Source organism: Dromiciops gliroides, chromosome 1 (assembly GCF_019393635.1).
Source record: "Dromiciops gliroides isolate mDroGli1 chromosome 1, mDroGli1.pri, whole genome shotgun sequence".
Taxonomy (NCBI): Eukaryota; Metazoa; Chordata; class Mammalia; order Microbiotheria; family Microbiotheriidae; genus Dromiciops; species Dromiciops gliroides.
In genome coordinates, this window is record NC_057861.1 from 629,877,568 (window position 1) to 629,900,130 (window position 22,563).

The 22,563-nt window shown below is 45.0% G+C and overlaps 1 protein-coding gene across 5 annotated transcripts in view; it reads left to right on the plus strand.

Annotated features, from left to right (window-relative positions):
- Positions 1 to 22,563, plus strand: part of CACNA1H (calcium voltage-gated channel subunit alpha1 H) — a 440,720-nt gene that overhangs the window by 372,169 nt on the left and 45,988 nt on the right. For 4 of the 5 annotated variants that reach the window (XM_043977864.1, XM_043977865.1, XM_043977861.1 and 1 more), the window contains exons 19-25: positions 883 to 1,006; positions 1,984 to 2,052; positions 2,958 to 3,142; positions 8,201 to 8,327; positions 9,894 to 10,019; positions 12,592 to 12,681; positions 13,352 to 13,565. In XM_043977864.1, coding sequence (XP_043833799.1) covers positions 883 to 1,006; positions 1,984 to 2,052; positions 2,958 to 3,142; positions 8,201 to 8,327; positions 9,894 to 10,019; positions 12,592 to 12,681; positions 13,352 to 13,565 — 935 coding nt within the window. The remainder of the gene's footprint in view (positions 1 to 882; positions 1,007 to 1,983; positions 2,053 to 2,957; positions 3,143 to 8,200; positions 8,328 to 9,893; positions 10,020 to 12,591; positions 12,682 to 13,351; positions 13,566 to 22,563) is intronic. The other variant, XM_043977862.1, reaches the window with a different exon arrangement.

Below are 22,563 nucleotides of genomic sequence, written 5' to 3' on the forward strand. Positions count from 1 at the left end.
TTTAACCTCTGTTTGCCTCAGTTTCTTCAACTGTAAAATGAGGATAATAACAGCACCTAATTCCCAGGGTTGTTGTGAGAATCAAATGAGGTATTTGTAAAGTGCACGGTACCTGACACAGAGTAGATGCTATGTATTTATTCCCTTCCTCCCTAGTGGCACAGCTAGACTAAAATAAAGATTAGTTCACACAATGAATCTGACCACTTTCTTTTGGGGGGGGTGGGGCAATGAGGGCTAAGTGACTTGCCCAGGGTCACACAGCTAGTAAGTATCAAGTGTCTGAGGCCGAATTTGAACTCAGGTCCTCTTGAATCCAGGGCCAGTGCTCTATCCACTGTGCCACCTAGCTGCCCCCAAATCTGACCACTTCACTGCTCCCTCTTCAAGTCTCCACAAATCCATAGGAGGAATACCTGAAGTTGCAAGAAGACCCTAATACCCCCCCAATTCTCCACGTCCACCACCACTGACCTGTGCCTGAAATCAGACCATTAGCATGACATTCGCATGTCATGATGGAGAGTGGCCTTGGAGCCCAAAGGCTTGCGTCCAAATGCTGGCTGTGTCACCTCCCCACTGTGGGACCACGCTTTCTATTTCCCAGAGCTGTTCTTTCATTAGCACCCCGAAGGAGAGAGGCAAGATGCGGCTCACTCATCCCCCTCATACAGATGGGTGGACTTAGTTTAGACTCAGACAAGGGAAGAGACTCACACCAAGTTACACAGAGTTAGAAACAAACCAGGACTAAAACCCAGCTCTGGTAACCCCCCACCCCACCCCGACCCAGAGCTGTTTCCATCAGGGTGCACATTTACTGGCAACATTGGGTTTTGAGGCCATGTGTTCCTCCTTGAATCTATTTCTCTCTCCCCCCAGGGCCCGGGTCACATGTCAGAAGGTCATTGCCCACAAGATGTTTGACCACGTGGTCCTGGTGTTCATCTTTCTCAACTGCATCACAATAGCCCTGGAGCGACCTGATATTGATCCCAATAGCACGGTAAGTACCCCCACTCCACCCCTAAAGCCAAGAAGGCCTCCTCTTTTTATTGACTCCCAGCTCTGGGCTCAGTTCATAGCTCGCCTTACAATAACCTTGGGAATAACCACAAGCCCGGCTTCCTGGGGGCAATACTTCTTTGACTTGGGAAGGGAGGAAGGTGTAGGGACTAGAATATAAGTTCCCTGAGGGCAGGCACTGTTTAGGTTTTGTCTTTGTATCACCAGGCCCTGGCACAGTGTTTGGCACCCAGTAAGCACTTAACTAATCCTTGTACATTGATTTTCCTATAGAAAGTAGGATGGTTAAAAAAAAAAAAAGAAAAAAAGAAAAATTTTAAACAAAAGAAAGTAGGATGGTTTCCCCTCCCTTCAAACACACACACACACACACACACACACACACACGCACGCACGCACGCACGCACGCACGCACGCACACACCCCTTCCTTCAAATTGGGTTTTGGCTTGGCTGACCTATCCAGGCAAATGATTCGGGTGTGGTCAAGCTATCCAGCAGAAGAATTACTCCTGAATGACCTGGACAGATTTGTCAGCACTGCCCCATCCCCACTGAATGTAGGTCTCTGTCACCCTGCAGAGATGGCCCTCCAGCTGGTGGCTTTGACTGAGAGTTACAGACAGGGCAGCTCACATGATGGGACAACAGAAGGATGTCAGAGCTGGGGGAACCTTAGATATTCTCTAATCTAATGTGTCCACACTCATTTGACAAATGGAGAAAGTGACATTTGGGGAGTAGAGACTCTCCCCAAATCGAGTCAGTGGCAGAATCAGAATGAATATAAATCTCCCAGCTCAAAGTCTAGGGCTTTTTCAACTATGCCCTTCCTCTTGGAGACATAAACCATGAATGTCTACAATCTCCCATTTACCAGGGGTCAGTGTCACTCCAGCCTACTGAGTCCTCTGGGTCCCCACTGTCAGAAATCCTCATGTCATATCCTTCCTTACAGGAGCGGGTCTTCTTGAGTGTTTCCAATTACATCTTCACAGCGATCTTTGTGGCTGAAATGATGGTGAAGGTATTTGGTGTCAAGGTTTTCCTTTTGATTGGATGAGGGCACAGAGAGAGAAGGGTAGGAGACAGGGGAGGAGTAGCATGACTTCTGCTCAGTTTCCCAGTAAATGTGGCATTTGATTTCAAAAAAAAGTCTAGAGAATAGCCCACAGGAAGACCCAAAGCCTCCAGGTATCTGTCCAACTATCTCTAGGTCCACCCTTCCCCCAACCACTCATTGCCCTGAAACTTCCTCCCCATAGAATATCCCACCTACTAAACTCCTGTTTGTTCTTCAAGACCTGGCTCAAGCACCATCATCTCTGTAAAATCTTCCCTGATTCCCCCTCACAAAAAGGGTTCTCTCTCCTTCCTCTGAAGTCTCCCTGCGATATCTCTGCCTCCCCATGGCCTGGAATGCTAATTATTGATGTCTCATCTCCATTACTAGATTATGAGATTCCTAAGGGAAGGGGCCAAAGATGAGTAATTCATCTTGGTATACCCCACATGTCCACCATAGGGTGTTATCCATCCATCCATTCATTCAACATCTAGTAAGTACCTAGTAAGAGCTTATTCTTCTGTAGATTTACAGAGCATGTTCCATTCTATAATTCTGAGAGGGAGACAGTGCAAAAGCATTCATATTCCCAATTTACAGATGAGTCAATCAAGGCTGAGAAAGGTGAAACAGTAGGCATATGGCTACTCAAGAAGTATGTTTCAGATCTGAGATGTTTAACTTAGACCTCTTGTCTCTGAGTCCAGAGCTCTTTTGACCATCCCATTTTGTCTTACCACGTGTAAGGACTCACACTAGGTGCTAGAGGAGACACAGCTAACATTCAGTAAATGCTTCCATTGAGCTATGTACATAGTACGCCCTCAATAATATTAAGTTGAAAGTGTCTGTGGCTCCATTCCCAGGTGGTGGCCCTGGGCTTTTTCTCTGGGGAGAACAGCTACCTGCAGAGCAGCTGGAATGTGCTGGATGGACTACTGGTCTTTGTATCCATCATCGATATCATTGTCTCCATGGCTTCAGCTGGTGGGGCCAAGATCCTGGGCATCCTTCGGGTCCTGCGATTGCTGAGGACTCTGAGGCCACTTCGGTAAGTACTGGGATCCAGAATCTGTCCCCACTGAATAGGACTGAATACAGAATGAAGTGGTACCATTGGGAATGGTACCCAAAGGAGGTCATTCCTATAGCCAGCTCTTGATTATCTAAGGAGACGTGGCCCATCCTACAGCTTATCCAAGCCTTTTTGCTTTGTCTCCATCTTTTTCTTGACTCCTGGTCAACCCAGAGTCCCTCAGTAATCGGTCCCTAAAGGTGATCAGAAGAAATCAAAAGGAAAGAGGAGCAGGCACATGTTCGTTTGCCTGAAGTAAAATGAGTTGGGACAGAACTATCACTAAACTAGCTAGCATTTATGTAATGCTTTAAAGTTTGAAAAATGCTTTACATACATTGATTCACAACAACCCAGTGAAATAGGAGCTATTATTATACTCATTTTATGGAAAAGAAAACTGAGGCTGAGATTTAAATGAGTTGTCCTGAGTCCCAGAGCTAAGTGTCTGAGGCAAGATTTGAACTCGGGTCTTTCCTGACTTCAGGTCTTACATTCTATCCACTCTGCCACCCAGCTGCTGGTCACTCAACATTGACAGTGCTGACCAAACCTCTTAGCATCCCTAGCTTCCTTCAAAAATCAGCGGGGGGGGGGGGCAGCTAGGTGGTACGGCGGATAGAGTATCTGAGTTCAAATCCGGCCTCAAACACTTAACACTTACTAGCTGTGTGACCCTGGGAAAGTCACTTAACCCTAATTGCCTCACTTTTAAAAAATCAGCTCAGATGCTACCTTTACAAAAGGCCCCCACCCACTCTTCTCAACTGGTAGACCCATCCTCTCGAAGGCTCCCTTTGGTCTACTCTGTATGTAGCTTGTATATACCTATTTATTTATATGTTGTATCCCCCATTGGAATGTGAGCTCTTTGAGAGCTGTGATGGGTGTTTTTGCCTTTCTTTGTATCCCCAACACTTAGCACAATGTCTGGCACACACTAAGTGCTTAATAAATGTGGGTTGGTCAATTGACTGCCAGATGACTAGGCCAACAAATTGAGACAAAGGTCAGCCTTCCATGCAAATAGAATAAGGTGTTGGTATGAGGGATACTTAGTATACCTCCTTCTCTCCTACAAATATCTCCCCAACCGGACTGAAATTCTGCTGTTACAAACTCCTTTCTCACCTCTAATAGACCTTTATGGGCATGTAGTTGAGCCATTATTGTTTCACACCTTAGCAGGGACTAGTTAGCAGCCAGGTGAGAACAAGATACATCAGTGAATGGAACACTGGATGGGCGTTAGGGAAAGTGGGACAGATGCCTCTGTTCTGTGCTCAGTCCCCAGGGCCATCTTAGAATACCTAAGCCATCTCCAAAGTCCCCTTACAAACCCTGAGTTCTACAGAGCAGCCCTCTTGAGCTGATCTCTGAAAGGTCAGTATGCACAGAGAATCCAGATCCTATCTAATGCCAAAGGTGTGATGGAACCAACCCGTGTGGGCATTTACCCTCAGAAATCAGCAAACTTCAGATCAGGGTTGAGTTAATGTTTTGTCGATTGTCTAGACTTAAGCAAGCGCTGAAGAAAAAAGTTAACAATGCAAGTTAAACATAAATGTGTATCATGCATATTTTTTTTTGTTTTAGAGAGCCAGTTCTTAAATATTTTCCAGCACACCCCTGACTAATGGCCAGCGGTGACATAAATAGCATCTGTTAATAGTCTAGAATAGTAGAATTGCAGACCTAAAGAAGACTTGAGATCTAATCTAACCTCCTCATTTTATAGGGGAAACTCTTTGCTCTGTACTTTTGAATCCTCAGGAAAAGATCTGATGAGCCACAGGGGAACCAGCAAAAACTAGTATTCAATTAAAAAATTTGAAATAGGGAAGAGGAGATGGTCAGTTAAGAGGTATAAGAACTTCATAGGTGTTTTGTCCTTTGTGTCTTGCTCTACAAGGGAATTTTCTTTCAAAGTTAATGTATTAGCCTAACGGGACAGCAAATCAGTGTTTGGGTCTGAATTGCAAGACAATAGCAATGACTAGGCAACTAGGTGGTATAGTGGACAGAGCTCTGGGCCTAAAGTCAGGAAGACCTGAGTTCAAATCCAGCCTCAGACACTTGCTATGTGACCCTGGGCAAGTCACTTAAGCCTGTTTGTTTCAGTTTCCTCATTTATAAAATGAATTAGAGAAGAAAATGGCAGACTACTCCAGTATCTTTGCCAAGAAAATCCCAAATGAAGTCATAAAGAGTTGGACATGACTGAAACTACTCAACAACAAGCAATAACTAGAGAAAAAGGAGCATTATGAGGCTAGAAGTATTTATTGAAAGAAAAATAGGATCAGATAGAAGCCAGTAGCCCCACAATCCAGTCCCGCTAGTCCCAAAGTGGCAGCCTCATTCCTCAGAGTCAACCCTAGACCTCCACTTCCTTCATTCTGAAGTATGAGGAAGCTCCGAAGACTTCAGATATCCATGCAGTTCTGCCCATTGCCAAACTGACCCACTTCTATTTGTTGACCTCCTTTCTTACACAATTAGTGTGAAGAGACTAATCTCCAAGTGCAGCACCAGGTGATCCAAATCACATGTTATGGTGGTGATTGGGCAGTCTCTTTAAAAGTCCCAGTCCTGAGCTAAGGGGCCCCATGCTGACCCTATCTTGGGCCTGTGTTCAGCATGTGCATGAATCTCTGGACCAATGAAAAATGAGTTCCTGTTCTTTATACTGCATAGTCAGATAGTTACCTAAATCAACAATTTACACCTTTGGATTGGTAGAGTGAGGGAGCAAATGTTGCTATTGCTAATTAAGAGCATGTGAGTTCTGTCAGAGAGAGAGAAGTATTATAAATAGCCACACCATCTATCATCCCCAACAGAGGTTCATTGACCAATTCAAGGCTGGGCACTGGGATCAATAAATCTGTCGCCAAGCTAAATATGTGACCTGTTCCCATGGAGCTGGCTTTGCAAGGAATCTCTAGAAGGCAGTGACGGGACAAGAGCAGGGGAATGGTGGAAGGAGCTGTACATGCCCCTTTTATCTCAGCTAAGAAGTGAAGTAGGAGACAGAAGATCCCAATTCCTAGAAAATAGAAACCTAAACATGAAAGCAAAATTGAAGATGTGCTAAGGGCAAGGGTGTACTGATAAATATTTAACAACCAGCTGTCTGAAAATACAGAACACACTTTTAAGTTTAGTCTGTATCACTCCCTTAAAAGAAAACAATAACTCACAAGATCCGATTTGCAGCATTTGCTGAATCCCAAGGTGTAAATGCTCACACTGAAAATTTAACAGTTAGCATAAAGCAGTAAGAGCTGGCTCCAACATACCTTGGTGTGTGGGTCCACCGCATAGAAGGTAAATCACACCAGGAGAGGTTTGTTGGCTTTTGAGACAATTCATAGGCCAGTTCTAAAACCTCTGCTTTGTGCAGTTCATTTTAATCATAAGTGGAGTGGCTGTATCCCTGACATATTTGCTGTTCCTCCATCTCCAGACTTATGCCTTTGCATTAGACATCCTTTATTCCTTTAGTTCTTTCCTAGCCTCAGCTCCCTTTAAGCTTCAACGGAAGCCCCACCACTCCAAGGAGGCCATACCCAGGTCTCCTGGCTTCAAATGCCTTCCTCTATAAGGTGACCCTCCATTATACTTCCTATTATTTGTGTGCTATCTCCCCCATTCAAAATTAGGGTCTTTGGGGGCAGCTAGGTGACGCAGCAGATAAAGCACCAGCCCTGGATCCAGGAGGACCTGAGTTCAAATCTGGCCTCAGACACTTAACACTTACTAGCTTTGTGACCCTGGGCAAGTCACTTGTCACTTAACCCTCATTGCCCCCCCCCAAAAAAAATGCCTGTTAGTTAATTGATTGATAATATACATATTTGTGGCAATGAATCTGCATAATAGATTGATTGTGAAAGTTGAGGTTGAGATACTGAGCTAGGGTTACCAAAGTGACCAACACCATAATCTGATGGCAGCTCCGATGACCCCTAGACACAAAGCTGTATGTAGGACAGCTAGGAGGTGCAATCGATAAGAGTACCAGGCCTGGAGTCAGGAAGACTCATCTTCCTGAGTTTAAAACTGGTCTCAGACATTTTCTAGTTCTATGACCTTGGACAAGTCACTTAACCCTGTTTGCCTCTGTTTCCACATCTATAAATTGAAATAGAGAAGGAAATGGCAAACCACTCCACTACATTGACTAAGAAAACCCCAAACAGGGTCACAGAGAGTTCAATACAACTGAAATGACCAAACAACAAAAAAGTAGTTGTTTCTATATAAACTGACAGCAGATATCATATTCTCCATGCTAAAATGAACTTATAAGTCTGATTCCTGGCTCTTCTTCATAATTATGAGGGTAGATCATACTGTGAATTTTGCCCTATCTCCAGATGCTGGGCTAAGTATCAGGAGACCCAATGCCAAGTCTTAGTTTTGCCAATGAATTCATTATGGAGCGAGTTTCTCTTCCTTCCTGGGCCTCAGTTTTCCCATCTCTGAAAAAAGGGATAGGGTATATTCAAAGTTATCTAAGTGCTCTACCTTGGGACAGCTAGGTGGCCCACAATGCTGGGGCACCAGTGGCATCAGGAAGACTCATCTTCATAAGCTCAAATCCAGCCTCAGTCACTTACTAGTTGTGTGACTATGGGCAAGCCACTTACACCTATTTGCCTCAGTTTTCTCATTTGTAAAATGATCTGGAGAAGGAAATGACAAACAACTCCAGTGTCTTTGCCAAGCAAACCCCAGGTGGCATCATAGAGAAGCAGACACAACTAGGGGGGAAATGACTTAACAACAACAACAGTGCTCTACCACCTAGCAAAGTGTTTAAAATAGTAACCACTTAATAAAAGTGTTTTTGTTCATTCATTTATTCATGTCTAAGGGCCCTACTAGCTGGGACATTTAATGACTGTAATTAGTAAGACTACCACGTAGCCAATAGGTTAGAAACTATAATCCAACAAGGATGCCAGAGATGAATACTAATGTTCAAAATTTGTTCTTAAATTTGTTCGTTATAATATCTCGGTCCAGGGTGATCAGCCGAGCCCCAGGCCTTAAGTTGGTGGTGGAGACCTTGATATCGTCCCTCAGACCCATTGGAAATATTGTCCTCATCTGTTGTGCCTTCTTTATCATCTTTGGTATTCTTGGGGTTCAGGTAAGAGTGATCTTTACACTTGCTGACACGGTGTAGGGTTGTAGGTGCTGGTAAGGGAACCTGGAGACAGCTCCTAGTCCAGCTCTGCCAGGAGCTCAGTATGTGATCTTGGCCAAAGCCATTATCTTCCCTGAGCTTGAGCGAATATCATACCTAATACCTGAGTGACCATTGAAAAGTCACTAAGAGTCAGCTAGGTGGCACAGTGGATAGAGCACCGGCCCTGGAGTCAGGAGTACCTGAGTTCAAATCCAGCCTCAGACACTTAACACTTACTAGCTGTGTGACCCTGGGCAAGTCACTTAACCCCAATTGCCTCACTTAAAAAAAAAAAAAAAAGAAAGAAAAATCACTAAATTTCTTTGATACTCTCTCAGCAAGGGGGCAATTTGTAAAGGATAGAGAGAGAAAATTTGGAACTAAAAAAAAGTTTTCAAATGAATGTTAAAAATTGTCTTTATGGGGCATGTAGGTGGCACAGTGAATAAAGCACTAGCCCTGGAGTCAGGAGGAGCTGGGTTCAAATCCAGCCTCAGATAATTGACTACTTACTAGCTGTGTGACCCTGGGCAAGTCACTTAACCCCAATTGCCTCACAAAAACAAAAAAAAATTGTCTTTATATGTAACTGGGGGAGGGGGAATAAATTATTTTTAAAAGAAAAAAGAAAAGGCCTTGAGCCTTGCATTTCCTTATCTATAAAATGAGGGGGGCTGAGCTAGATATACTCAGAGGTCCCTTCTACCCCTAGATATAGGAGCCTGAGGAAGCTGGACTAGCATAGGCAATCTTAACCTGGTTGGATTTCAGGGGATTTATGAACTTGAATGGGGGGAGGGAGGCATCTTTATTTCAATATGATTTTGTTTCATTAGTATTGCTAATTCATTTATGGATCTAAAAACATTGACCTGAGAAGGGATTCATACACTTTATAGGACTATCAAAGGGGTCCACGATGTGAAAAAGTTTAAGAACCCCTGGACTATATGTCTCTAAGGCTCCCTCCCAGATCTAGCATTCTGTGATTCAATTTCTGGGAGAAAATTAGGCTTGATATCATGAGTTCCCATTTGATGGATGAGAAAATTAAGGCCTGGGGCGGGGGGAGGGGGGGGCTCTGAGTAGGTTGTATTTTCCCATCCTTAAACCTTTGTCCCCACTCTTCCTGCCCCCCTCCCCATTCTCAGAAGGAATTCCTCTTGCCTACCCTGTTTTTTAATCCCTTCTTTCTCTTGAGGCCTAACTCCTCTATGACGCCCTCCCTGAACACCCCCCACCCCCAAAAAACAATTTTGCCTAGCATTTTTCCTGGACCCTCTCCTCTGCACACATTTCACTCACGCTGGTATCATAGGGATCTGTAGACATGTCTCTCCCCTCCTCCACCCCCCCACCCCCACCCCCACCCCGTTATATTGTAAGCTCCCTTTAGCAAAAGATTTCTGTTATCCACCTTGGGATCCCTGATGCCCAGTGTAAAATGTATTGTATATTGGGGCTTTCATGGGTGTTTCTTCTTCATGGACACTGGTTGGGAGGAGCTGAGCTGTCTCTTTGTTCTAGCTCTTTAAGGGTAAGTTTTATTACTGCGACGGGCCAGACACTCGAAACATCACCACCAAAGATGACTGCTGTGCAGCCCATTACCGCTGGATCCGGCGCAAGTACAACTTTGATAACCTGGGTCAGGTAAGCAAGGGCTAAGGCAGGACAGGCTAGGGCCAGGGCCAGATGCACAGATGATAGGCTAGGATCGGGTGTACCTGATGGCTCCCATTGTGTCCAGGCCTTCCTCCCCGTTCCATCTGGGTCTGGCTCCTTCCCTAAGCAGAATACCATATCTGAGAAGACCCCCAAGGAAAAATTTCTGCCATGACCACAGGTCCTTGAGACCTGGATGGTTTCTCAGGCTATCTAGGGAGTACAGGTTGGACACAATTGACCTGGTAGCCACTAGGTGGTATAGTGGATAGATTAAATGTTGGAGTCAAGAAGACCTGAGTTAATTAATTAATTAATTGATTGATTGATTAATAGATTAATAGATAAATAAATAAGAATGGAGTGAATAAATAAATAGATAAATAAGAATGAACAAATAAATATATGAACGAATGAATAAAAATTTTCATTTTAATTTTAAAAAAGAAGACCTGACTTCAAATCCTTCCTCAGACGCATATTGACTGTATAACCCAGGGCAAGTCACTTGACCTCTCTCAGGCTCCATCTATATCCTTATCTGTAAAATGGAGATAATAATATCACCTACCTCATAGAGTTGCTGCGATGGTCAAATGGAATAATCTATGTGATATATGGATTATATAGCATTTTTAAAGTGCTCTATGACTGTTATCAGCAGTAGCAGTAGTATTGACAGCCAAATTCTCTATAAGGCTTAAAGAATCCGGGGCTGCCATACCATCACACACACACACAAACACACACACACACACACCTAGGGTTGAGCCAGGCTCCCCTAAAGCTTATAGCCTGAGCTTGTTGGCCATGCAAGGCTTTAGATGATAAGCCCCTTGAGGGCAGGGACTATTTTTCTTTTAATTAATTGTATCCCCAGCACTTAGCACACCACCTGGCACATTGTAAGCATTTAATAAATGCTTCTTGGATTATCAGTTTGGATGTAAGAATGGTGCCCTGGCTGAGACCACAGCTGTGGTTATCTAAGATGCTAGAACTTACCAGGTCACTAAACCAGATCTGGACCCAGCATCATTGTCATGCAACCATCTATTGTCCCATGTCCTAAGCTCTCCCTGTCCTGCACTCTCATTTCCTCTGTACCTTTGCTCACACCATGCCCAGTGCTCCAAATGTATTCTCAGCAACCCTATCACAATAATAATCTCCATCTGTTGATGCCCCACTTTCCTTCAAGGCCTGATCTAATAGATTCTCCCTTTTTCAAGCTCTCTCCCCTCATTTCCCCAGATGAAAATGACCTCCCCCTCATCAAATTCCTCCTAGTACTTTGCCTAGTCCTCCTTCACTCTAGTCTCATTCATCTTTGTACCACCATCACATCATTATTTGTGCACATTTTCTTCCACCCATTGAACTATAAACTATCTAAGAAAAGGGCCTGTGTCATCTCTCTCTTCATCTCCCCAGTGTTCAGGATAGGTCTTACAAAGAATAGGCACTTTCTGAGAAAAAGTGGAAGAAGTGCTGACATTTGGACCCTGAGGACCTGAGTTCAAATCCCAGTACTGTCACTTAATACCTATCAATTTCCTTATCAGAGAAATGAGGGAGTTAGGTTAGAGAATCTCTAATACCCCTTCCAGCTCCAAATAGGTGAGCCTGTAATCCCTAAAGTTGGAGTCAAAGGACCTTAGACCAGACAATCCATTCCCTTTGTCCTCCCTAACCTGAATAATGAAGGGTTTGGACCAAGATGACTTCTGCGGTCCCTTCCAGCTCTAAACCCCATCATCTGCTGCTATGATCCATGAATAAATTTTAGGCAAAACTGAATTAAATTAAAATTGCTGTCTGCTAAAGGTCCCACCCACACTCTAGGCCCCCTAATTGTCTCCTCCCTGACAATGACACCGTCCAGATACTTTGAGCTCCAAGATCCCTGACTCCCTTTTCCCTTTACAAACGGTGGAAGATCCTACATTTTAGGCAGGTCTGTTTATTCTCCAAAGAAAAGAGCAAGTTCACAAATTGTCCACTCATACTGCTAGCAAAATGACAGAGCTAAAAGGGGACAGAGAGATCATCCCACACAATGCTTCCATTTTACACAGGGACAAACTGAAGCCCAGAGAGGGTAAGCGACTTACTCAAAATTGCACTGCAATTTGGTGGAAGAACTAGAACTGTAGGGGCAGCTAGGTGGTGCAGTGGATAGAGCACCGGCCCTGGAGTCAGGAGTACCTGAGTTCAAATCCGGCCTCAGACACTTAACACTTACTAGCTGTGTGACCCTGGGCAAGTCACTTAACTGCAATTGCCTCACCAAAAAAAAAAAAAAAAAGAACTAGAACTGTAAAACCAGGAATCCCACTTTAGCAAAGTTCTTTTTAATCTATGAGCTCTTTTTATAGCCTGTTAGAGCTTGAAGCCCTGGTGAAGCACAATAGCTGGAGGTCTTAGCTGGTTTCCAATTATCCCTACCTCTCCTCCTCTGGGTTAGTGAAGAGAAGAGTGGGAGGTGCTTGGGGTGGTTGGTTGCTGCCTGACCATCCAGAGATCCTGACTCCAGTTCTCCCTGTCTTTCCTGGGCCAGGCCCTCATGTCCCTTTTTGTGCTCTCGTCCAAGGATGGCTGGGTGAACATCATGTATGACGGCCTGGATGCCGTGGGCATCAACCAGCAGGTACCTAGGGGGTCCGATACAGCAGCATTTCCCACAGGACAGCATGAACCCCAGTGCATTTTTAGGAAAACAAGGTCTTCCTCACTCTTAAGGCTCCTCCCAAGTCCACCTCTCCCTTTTCTGTCAGGCTTGGGGTTTCCAAACCAGGAGCATGCTACTGGAATCCTGAAACACACACACATACACACACACTCACTCACTCACTCTTCTGGAAGTAGTCATTGCTGCACCGAGGAACAAGGGCCAACCTCCCCCAGGTAGACATCTATGCAGTGCATGCAGCACTTAGGAAGGCCCCTAACCCCAAAATATCCCCCAGTGGTGCCAGAAATTTCAATTTCCTTCCTTCGAGTCCATTTCAAAAATGCTGGTGCCATTGGCCAAGGCCCTTCTCTGGGCCACTTTAAGCCATCAGCCCCTTAGCAAGCCCAGAGCCGGGTTCCCCGGGGAAGAAAACAGAAGATGTAGTGGATAGCGGAAGGTGAGGCCGTCCCAAAAAACGAGCCCTGAAATAGAAGACGAGGGGTGGGTCACAAAGGAACTCAGACTTTGTTGGGACACAGGTAGATTCTGGGTTCTGGGGACCAGGCGCGGCTCTGTGCCTGGCTCAGACCATGACCCACTGGGCCTTTCCCTTCCTTCCCCTGCTGCCCACCCCGCGGGCCATCAGCCCATCCAGAACCACAACCCCTGGATGTTGCTGTACTTCATCTCCTTCCTGCTCATCGTCAGCTTCTTTGTCCTGAACATGTTTGTGGGCGTGGTGGTGGAGAACTTCCATAAATGCCGGCAGCACCAGGAGGCAGAGGAGGCCCGGCGCCGGGAGGAGAAGAGACTCCGCAGGCTGGAGAAGAAGCGTAGGAGTAAGGCGATATACGTGTCCGGTCGGTAGATTGCGTTACCAAGTAGACTCTTTCTGAGCCCTGCCTGTTGAGAAAAAAACCCACCTTGTCTTGGTTTGTGGACTTGGGGGAGGTAGGGCTCTAAGTCACAGGCCACTCCATCATTCCCTGGACGAGCCTTGCTGAGACTCCAGCCGTGTCCACACGTGGCCTGTACGACAACCTATGGAACGATCCCCCGCAAGCCGTGTTTTCTGGCGTACCTACCACACTCACAGTTGGAAAGCCTGGATTTGTTTGTTTTTTTTCCTCCAACCCTACATTTTCCTCATCGCACGTGGTGGGGTCCCGCACGTAAGGTGCTTAGGATCTCTGAGTCAGCTTGTGGCCCTTGGAAAGGGGGTGTCTTGTATGCTGGCAAATATGGCATTTGACCCTCAAAGCCTGAGATGGGACCAGCTTGGCCTCTGAAGGCATCAGGATTCCCTCCCTCCCTGGAAGATGACCAGGGGGACCTCTGTGCCCTGGGACTTAGAGTGGCCTGTGTTTTCTCTCTCTCATTTCTGGTTTGGTCTTGTTTGCCTTCTTCCTTCTCCCAATGTCTTTTGGTGTCCGAGTGTCCGTGCATGACCCTGCATGCCCTCCAATGCCCCCTGATACCCTGGATTGGGGAGGGGGGACATTTCCAGATATGGCTGCTCCCAAAATAGCCAATAGAAGAGATAGTGATTCTTTGACCGATAGCACTCAGGACAATGGTGGGGAAAAGAGGAGGTGATTGGATGGAGGTGTTCCCATGACTGAAGAATTAGATTCCTGATAATAATATAATCTTGGTCCTGGAAGGTGGGCTAGTCAGACCTACCACCCAATGTCAGAATCCTATATCCTCTCTGACCCAGTAATTCACTCTCTGCTTGAATATCTCTAGTGTCAGGGGAAAATACAGCTCTAGTTATCGTGGAGATTTCATTACATTGAGCCAAAACTTGCTTCCTTTTAACTTCCACCCATTACTCCTAGTTCTGCCTTCTGGGACCCTTTGCCCATCCAAAGAAAGTGATTGTGGACTCTCTCAGTCTTCTTCATGCTAAACATCCTCCATTTCTTCAAGTGATGCTCACAGAACGTGATTTCAAGTCCCTTCAGACAAAGCAAACTTGTCATCTTTTTCTTCTTCCACCTTTTCTTTTCTTGCTTATTCTTCTCTCCTTCCTACTCTTTACCCTAATATTTTTTATTCTTTCTTTTCTACTCCTTTTCTTCCTACACCAACTACTCTATCCCTCCTCATCTTCTTCCCCTTCTCTTCTTCCTCCTCCTCACTATTTGACCTTGGGCAAGAGACTTAACCTCCCTGAGCCTCAGTTTCTTTATCTGTAAAATGAGGAGGTTGAAAAAAGATGGCTTCTTCCTGTTCCTATGATGCTCTTCCTCCTCTTCTTTCCATTTCTCCCTTCTTCCTCTCCTTTTGCTCTCCCTCCTCCTCTTCCTTTTTTCTTATTCCTCCCCTCATTTCTTTTTCTCCTTATTGTCATCATCCCTCTCTTCCCACTTCCCTTCTCCTGCTTCAGTGTGGCAGAGTGGGGAAAGCACTTGAATGAGAATGGAGAACCTAAGTCTGAATCCCCTGTCTGCTCCTTACTCCCTGTGACACTGGGCAAATCACTCCAGTTGCCTGAACACAATATACTTCTCTATAAAACAAGGGACTTGGAATGGATGATCTCTAAAGTGCCTTCTAGCCTGTGATCTTTCTTCTTTTCTTTCTCTTCTCTCTTCCTGCTTTTAATTTATTTGTACCTTCTCCATAAGCTGGGGAGAAGTCACAAGAATCAAAGTCCTTTTATTTCAAGGGAGAAAAAGAAGGTAGTTGTTGCTGTTACCTTTACAAATGCATTGCCTTTACCACTAATTACCTAGGCATAAAAACTAAGGTGTGAGCTAGTAATGAAGAGTATAGCTCAGCATAGAAAAAACAGGGAGGCAAGAAATAGATTCAGGCAGAGCCGGGAAGACAGAAACATTCCCAAGTATGATACTAGAGATACCCTGGCTATTGGCTACAAGGAACACCATTAGCAAGTTGCAGCCTTTGTGGTTCTATCTATTGTCAAGGTTGATTCCTTGGGTCTTTAAGTAAATAAAAATTCACTCATTTATGAGAAGTACCCCCTAAGTTGAGGAGAACACCCTTCCTTCCAGGATGGAATAAAAGAGAACTTCCTTAAATCCTAAGAGTAGCCCTATTTGTCCAAATATAAAGAGACTAGGTGGGAAATTTTATGCCAAAATGAAAGTGGATTCTATTTCCAAAGCCTTGACTCTGTTCTCCTTAATCTCTCTTAATAAGAGAGATGACATGGTTGTCAAATCTGCATATAACAAAAAGCTGGGTGAGATGGCTAACATATTAGATGGTGGAATGGGATTGGAAATGATTTTTGACAGACTAGAACAATGGAATGACTCTAAGCAAATGAATGTAATAGGGGTAATTGTAAAGTCCTCCATTTGCATTCAAAAACTTAATGACTCAGATACAGAATGGAGGTTGTCTGGCTAGACCATGAAGAAAAGAACTGAAAGTCTTAATGGATTAGAAACTTAAGATGAGTCAATAGCATGAAGAGGCAGCCAAAAAGACCACCTCCCTCTTAGACTGCATTGAAGGACCAAGCGTCCAGAATGAGAAAGAGAAGGACCCCATTGTATTCTGTCCTGCTCAGACTATATCTGAACTTTAGTTCTACAGGCCAAGGGCTAGGAAAGACATTGACAAGATGGAAGAACACCCATAAGAGGGCAGACAAGAAAGGTGTAGGGACATAAATCATGTCATTAAGGGGAAATGGGTTGAAAGACTTGGGCATGTCCTAGAGATGAGAAAAATTGGGAAGGTGGGGGGATGATACAATAACTCTCATAAAGTATTTGAAAGGCTGACATGGGAAACTTGTCCTGTTCAGTGGCAGAACTAAAGTGAAAGTTGAAGAAAGCAAAATTTGACTTTAAATAAAGAAAAAGTTAGAGGCTACATGGTTCAGTAGACAAAGAATTGCCTTGGAGTCAGGAGGACCTCAGTTCAAATCCCACATCTGATACATGTTGACTGCGTGACCCGGGCAAGTCACTCAACTTAGTGCCCCCAGACAAATCTTTAAGACAGTAAGTTGCCAAGAACATGCAGATCTATAGGATGGTTGAGGAAATTCATTACCAGGAGCTCCCTAAACAATGGAATCACGGACTGGGTCTTTAAAAACAAAAAGACAGGGGCAGCTAGGTGGTACAGTGGATAAAGCACTGGCCCTGGATTCAGGAGGACCTGAGTTCAAATCCAGCCTCAGACACTTGACACTAGCTGTGTGACCCTGGGCAAGTCACTTAACCCTCATTGCCCCACCAAAAAAAAAGGACAGGGGCAACTAGGTGGTGCAGTGGATAGAGCACCGGCCCTGGACTCAGGAGGACCTGAGTTCAAATCCGGCCTCAGACATTTAACACTTACTAGCTGTGTGACCTGGGCAAGTCACTTAACCCCAATTGCCTCACCAAAAAAAAAAAACATATATATATATATAAACAAAAAGACAAGCTTTCTCACCATTGGAACTGTCCTAAAGTAGAACTGGTTGCCTTGGGAGGTAGTAAATTCCCTGTCATTGGAAGTGTTTAAGCAGAAGTTAGATCATCCCTTGTTGTAGAAAGGGCTCCATTGGAGTAGACTCTGATCTCTGAGGTACCCTCCAGTTCTGATTATCTGTGACTCTGACTGCTCATCCCTGGGAGTCTCAGAGTTAATCAATAAATAAGTCTTCACTCAATCCCACTGGTACGTTCAACCCTGTGTCAACTCAGAGATGATGTTGTCAAGTAGACAAGTAAAGGGAGAGAACTAGTGAGTTGCTGTTAGGGAGCTCTGTCTGGGGAGGCAGAAACAATATAGACCTTCCCTTTAGGGAGCTCTCAATTTGAAAAAGATAATTAGATCAACAGATAAAGTATTTATTAAGACTTACTATGTTGGGGCAGCTGGGTGGCACAGTGGATGGGCACCGGCCCTGGATTCAGGAGTACCTGAGTTCAAGTCTGGCTTCAGACACTTGACACTTACTGGCTATGTGACCCTGGGCAAGTCACTTGACCCCCATTGCCCCACAAAAAAAAAAAAATTACTTCCCTTTCTTACTAATAGGAGAAAGACAAAGCAAGTTTCACTCTTAAAAAAAAAAAAAGACTTACTATGTTCCAGGAGGTTTGCTAAGCTCTGGGGATATAAAAGTGAGAAAACAAGGTCTCTACTCTCAAAGACCTGACAGTCTTATGGAGGAAGACAACACCTAAAGGGAAGGGGGAGGAGGAGAGTACCTGCATGGGGCCAAGACATAAAGTATGGAGGTTGCACAGACCAGGAAGGGAGCCAGCAAGGCAATGGCAATTCAGGGCAAGCACTCATTGGTCATGTAGTTGGATCCCAGGGTACAATCATCAACAGGGAGGCAAGGCAGCTGGTGTGTAGGTGGGGAAGACCAGAGAGTGAGCTGGGAAAGGGAAAGGGAAGTGAGTAGAGTGGCTGGAACTTCTGATGACATGTTGGTCTGAAGAAACAAAGGAGGAGGTCCGAGTCCATTCTCTAGAAGCTAAAGGCTTTGTCCTCAGGGATTTCACAAATGGGGCCTGGGAGAAGAGGACTAAGTGAGAATAGACCCACAGCCTGGCCTTGAGAAGATCTCAGCTGACGGGGGAGTGGTGATGTAGAAGATCTTAGTGGACAGTATACAGTAAGCATCAAATGTGTGGTAGACTGTTGATGTTATGGAAAGTCAAAGGAACAAGAGCTTAATGTGGGTGAGAATAGTGTAGGAAGGCTTCTGAGAAGAGGTGGGTGCTTTAAAGATTCCTAAAAGAGAGAGGGGGCATAGATAATGGATAGAGAGATAGATAGAGAGATGATATAGAGATAGATGATAGATGAAAGATAGATACATAGATATACAGATAGACTAGATAGATAAATAGATTGGATGGATGGATGGATGGATGGATGGATGGATGGATGGATGGATGGATGGATGGATGGATGGATGGATGGATGGATGGATGGATGGACAGACTAGACAGATGGACAGACAAGAGTGTGTGATTTTTAGAATTTTTGCCTTTCCCTTTCAAAAGCTAAAAACTATTTCCTTGTTTTCCAGGCATCCTTCCTAACACAGGTATTTCTCTGACTTCGCAGGGCACCCACCTTTCTGCCTCCTTTGCTTTCTAGTGTTTCCTAAAGAGGCAAATATTGGAGCAGCTCAGCCGGTGCTATTAGGCCAGAGGGGCCAGTGTTTCTGAAAGGAAGCCATGGGCTTCCCTGATCCTCCTTCATCCAGAATGAGGCAGTCTTAAGGAGTCTTTGGAGAAGGGAGGCTCCAAGGGGAGCCACCATCTGGGGCTCTCAGAAAAGGATTAAAATGTGGAGCGGAAACAACAAATCCAAGGAAGATGTAGGGAGGAATCCACTAGCTTTTTGCCCCTTGCCTGTCCCCAGCCCTGTCCACCTCGGCACAGCCCTAGCTGTGCTCAGTCAAGCAGTGGACAGGCATTTTTGAAGTCCCTACTAGGAGCTGGGCCTAGAGCTTGAGGATTCAGCTCAGGCCTGGGTGAAGACAGAGAAGTGAGTGTTGTAGCGATATCGACCCTTGGTGTGAAGGCCAGGGCAGAGACAAGAAGAGGCTGTCCCTGCCTTCGAATCTTGGCCTCCTAGCATCACTGAGGATATGCTTGATCGCTTCCCAATGCCTGATCCCCTGAACTCACCCCCACTCTGCTCCAGAATGTTCTTCCAGCCTTGGTCCTCACGTATCCCACCCTCTCCTCAGCTACTGGGGCCCCTTAGCATGCTCAGCAGGGTCCCAAGGAGCATGTGTAGACCCTGGCACCATTAAGTAGCAGGTGCCTTTCTAAGCCTAAGAGGCCATGCTTGATGGAGAGCTCTTGAATTGGTCCAGTGTGGAGCCCCGGGGCTCCTGTTCTCTGCTATATCCCCTAGACTCAGCCCCTTTGCTGTCCCAGGTGTCCTTGGATTAAGGACATGGGCACTTGGCTTTTAATCCACAGCAAATGGCTGCTGCATGGATCAGAAATCCTAAATCATGGCCCCAAACCACCACTCCTCCTCTCCCACCATAACCTCTGCATAAGCTCTCCCCTCCACCCCACTCAGCCCCTGCCAGTGCATGCTGCATGTGTGTGGTGATGCCTAGTCTGACTGTGTTACATAAGTGCCTTGTGATCATCAAATGTTTCCCTCTGACTTTCTTGGAGTTTACAGACTGTAGTTTCTTTACCATACACTGACCAGCTCAGCCATGCCCCAGGAGGCTATACTGATGCTCTCTCTCCTTCCAGACCTCCTTGAGTGACACCTTCTGAATTCAAAGTTTAGCTATCACACGTGAAGGCTATGTGACTGGGCAAGTCATTTCCTGGAGAGGAAGCATGGTATGGTGGAATGACTGTTGGACTTAGGATCCTACTTCAGGCTCTTATTAGCTGTGGCAAGTCACATGACCTCACTAACCATCAGTTTCCTTATCCATAAAATGGAGATGATTTTTTAAAATCCCCTCTCCCTGGGGCAGCTAGGTGGCGCAGTGGATAAAGCATCGGCCTTGGATTCAGGAGTACCTGAGTTCAGATCCAGCCTCGGACACTTGACACTTACTAGCTGTGTGACCCTGGGCAAGTCACTTAACCCCCATTGCCCAGCAAAAAAATAAAAAAAATTTTTTAAAAATCCTCTCTCCCCCACAAGGTTATTGTGCTCATTCATTGTGGGAATACTTTGCAAACCTTAAAGCTATTGGGTTTTGCCAGTTCTGTAATCCTTGATTTTTTTTATTGAGTGACTGGTTTGCAGGGGCTCATTCCGTGTTTTGATAATAGTTGTTCAGCCCCTTAGAAAGTTCTCCCTTACCTCCACCCGCAGCCAAGGAGAAGATAGAAAGAACTCTCCTATGCCCTATCCCTTACCTCTAGTACAGAGCAACTTGACCTTTTTCCATCAGAGACCCACTTCTGTCAGTCTAGTGATGCCAATGGAACTCTCCCTTCTCAGAAGAAGGCTTTGTCATCTACGCTGGTAATTGAATAAAATGTTCGGGTTCATTTAGAAGTTAACAAAGATACAGATGGAATATTTTTCCCCATCCAAGTTGTCTGATCCCTTGAAATCTACCATGGACCCCAGGTTAAGAAAATCTGCTCTAATACCATAATAATTTGACCCCATCCCCAGAACTCCCTGAATTTCACAACAAAATATTTACATACTGCTTTAGCATTTTCAAAATGCTTTCCCTACAAGGTAGGTGCTATTATTAGCCCCATTTTACAGATGAGGCAACTGAGGCAAAAAAAGAATCTAAGTGACTTGCTAGTAAGTGTCTGAGTCAGGATTCAAACTCAGGTCTTCCTGACATATATAGTCCAATATTCTAGCTATTAAGCCACCTAGATGACAAACCACTTCCTCAATTTTTCACCTTGACATTCAGGGACCAGAACTAGGATTACATCTCTGGCCTGTTGGGTCAGCAAGCACTGACCCCAAGTCTCCCCATATGCCCTTTCTTTGGGCACAACCAAATAACACCCAAGTTTGTCACCACTTCATAGAATGGAGACAGTGGAGAAAGAACACTAGATTTTCTCAGATTGCATGGGTTCAAATCTCACGGACCTTGAGTCCTTTACTATCCCTAGGTTTCCATTTCCTACTCTGTCAAATGTGGGATATATCCATTGAAGTCTTAGTGATTAAAATGGTATCACTTACCACCTGGGTTATGGTTGTTACTGTTTAATCATTTTCAGTTGTGTCCAACTCTTCATGACCCAGTTGAGGTTTTCTAGACAAATATACTGGAGTGATTTGCCATTTCCTTTTCCAGCTCATTTTACAGATGTGGAAACTGAGACAAACAGGGTAAGATGGCTTGCCCAGAGTCACACAACAAGTAACTGTCAGAATTCAGATTTGAACTCAGGAAGTTGAGTCTTCCTGACTTCAGGCCCAGCTCTCTATCCGTTGTGCCACCGAGCTGCCCCTACTACGGAGTTAGTGGTTCCTGAAGCCCCTCCCAACTCTAAATTGGTGATCTCATGAACCTATAAACACCAGCTGTAGCAGATCAAAGAAACCATCCCTCAATTATCTACATAAATGAGAGGTGCAAATAGCACAGGAGGTCATTGAAATCCTAACATCCATTTGAACTAGACTTTCACCTTTTGACTGGCTCCAATTTACTCTTTCTTCCCCTGGGACCAAGCTTCCCTCTTGAGCAGAAAGCACTGAACAGGAAGGAAAAAAAGAATTAGCAGGTCTGGATAATCCCCACATAGGCGACTCTGGCCCTGGATAACTGAGAGCTGGCTGGACAGACGGCTGGTTGCCCTCTTAGATATTACTGAGTATATAATATAGTATATACTATACTAGGTGGCACAGTGGATAGAGTGCTGAGCCTAGAATCATCAAGACCTGAATTCAAATGAAGCCTCAGACACTTAATGGCTATGTGACCTTGGGCAAATCTCTGAACCCTGTTTACCTCGGTTTCCTCATCTGTAAGATGAGCTGGAGAAGGAAATGGCAAACCTCTCCAGTATCTTTGCCAAAACAACAAAAAAATCCAAATGGGGTCATGAAGAGTTGGACACACAGTTAAAAACCTCAGACGTTTCCCAAAGTACATTTGACGCAAGTGCATCCTTCAGCTGGGAAGCTGATGTAGCTAAAAAGTTCTAGATGATTTTCTTCCTGCACTACTCCAAGCAAGCCAGAGGTGTGGAAACATTTGGTCCTTCAGCCCTCTCATCCCCATACTCGCCCCTTCGATTCTTTCCTCTGGTCCTTTTCCTTATATCTCTGCACTTTCCAATGCAGGCCGGGCCCCGGACGGCTCAGAAATCCCCAGAAAAAAGGCTGTCTTCACAGGAATCAGGATCCTCTAGTCTATATTTGGAACTGTGTTCGCCAAAG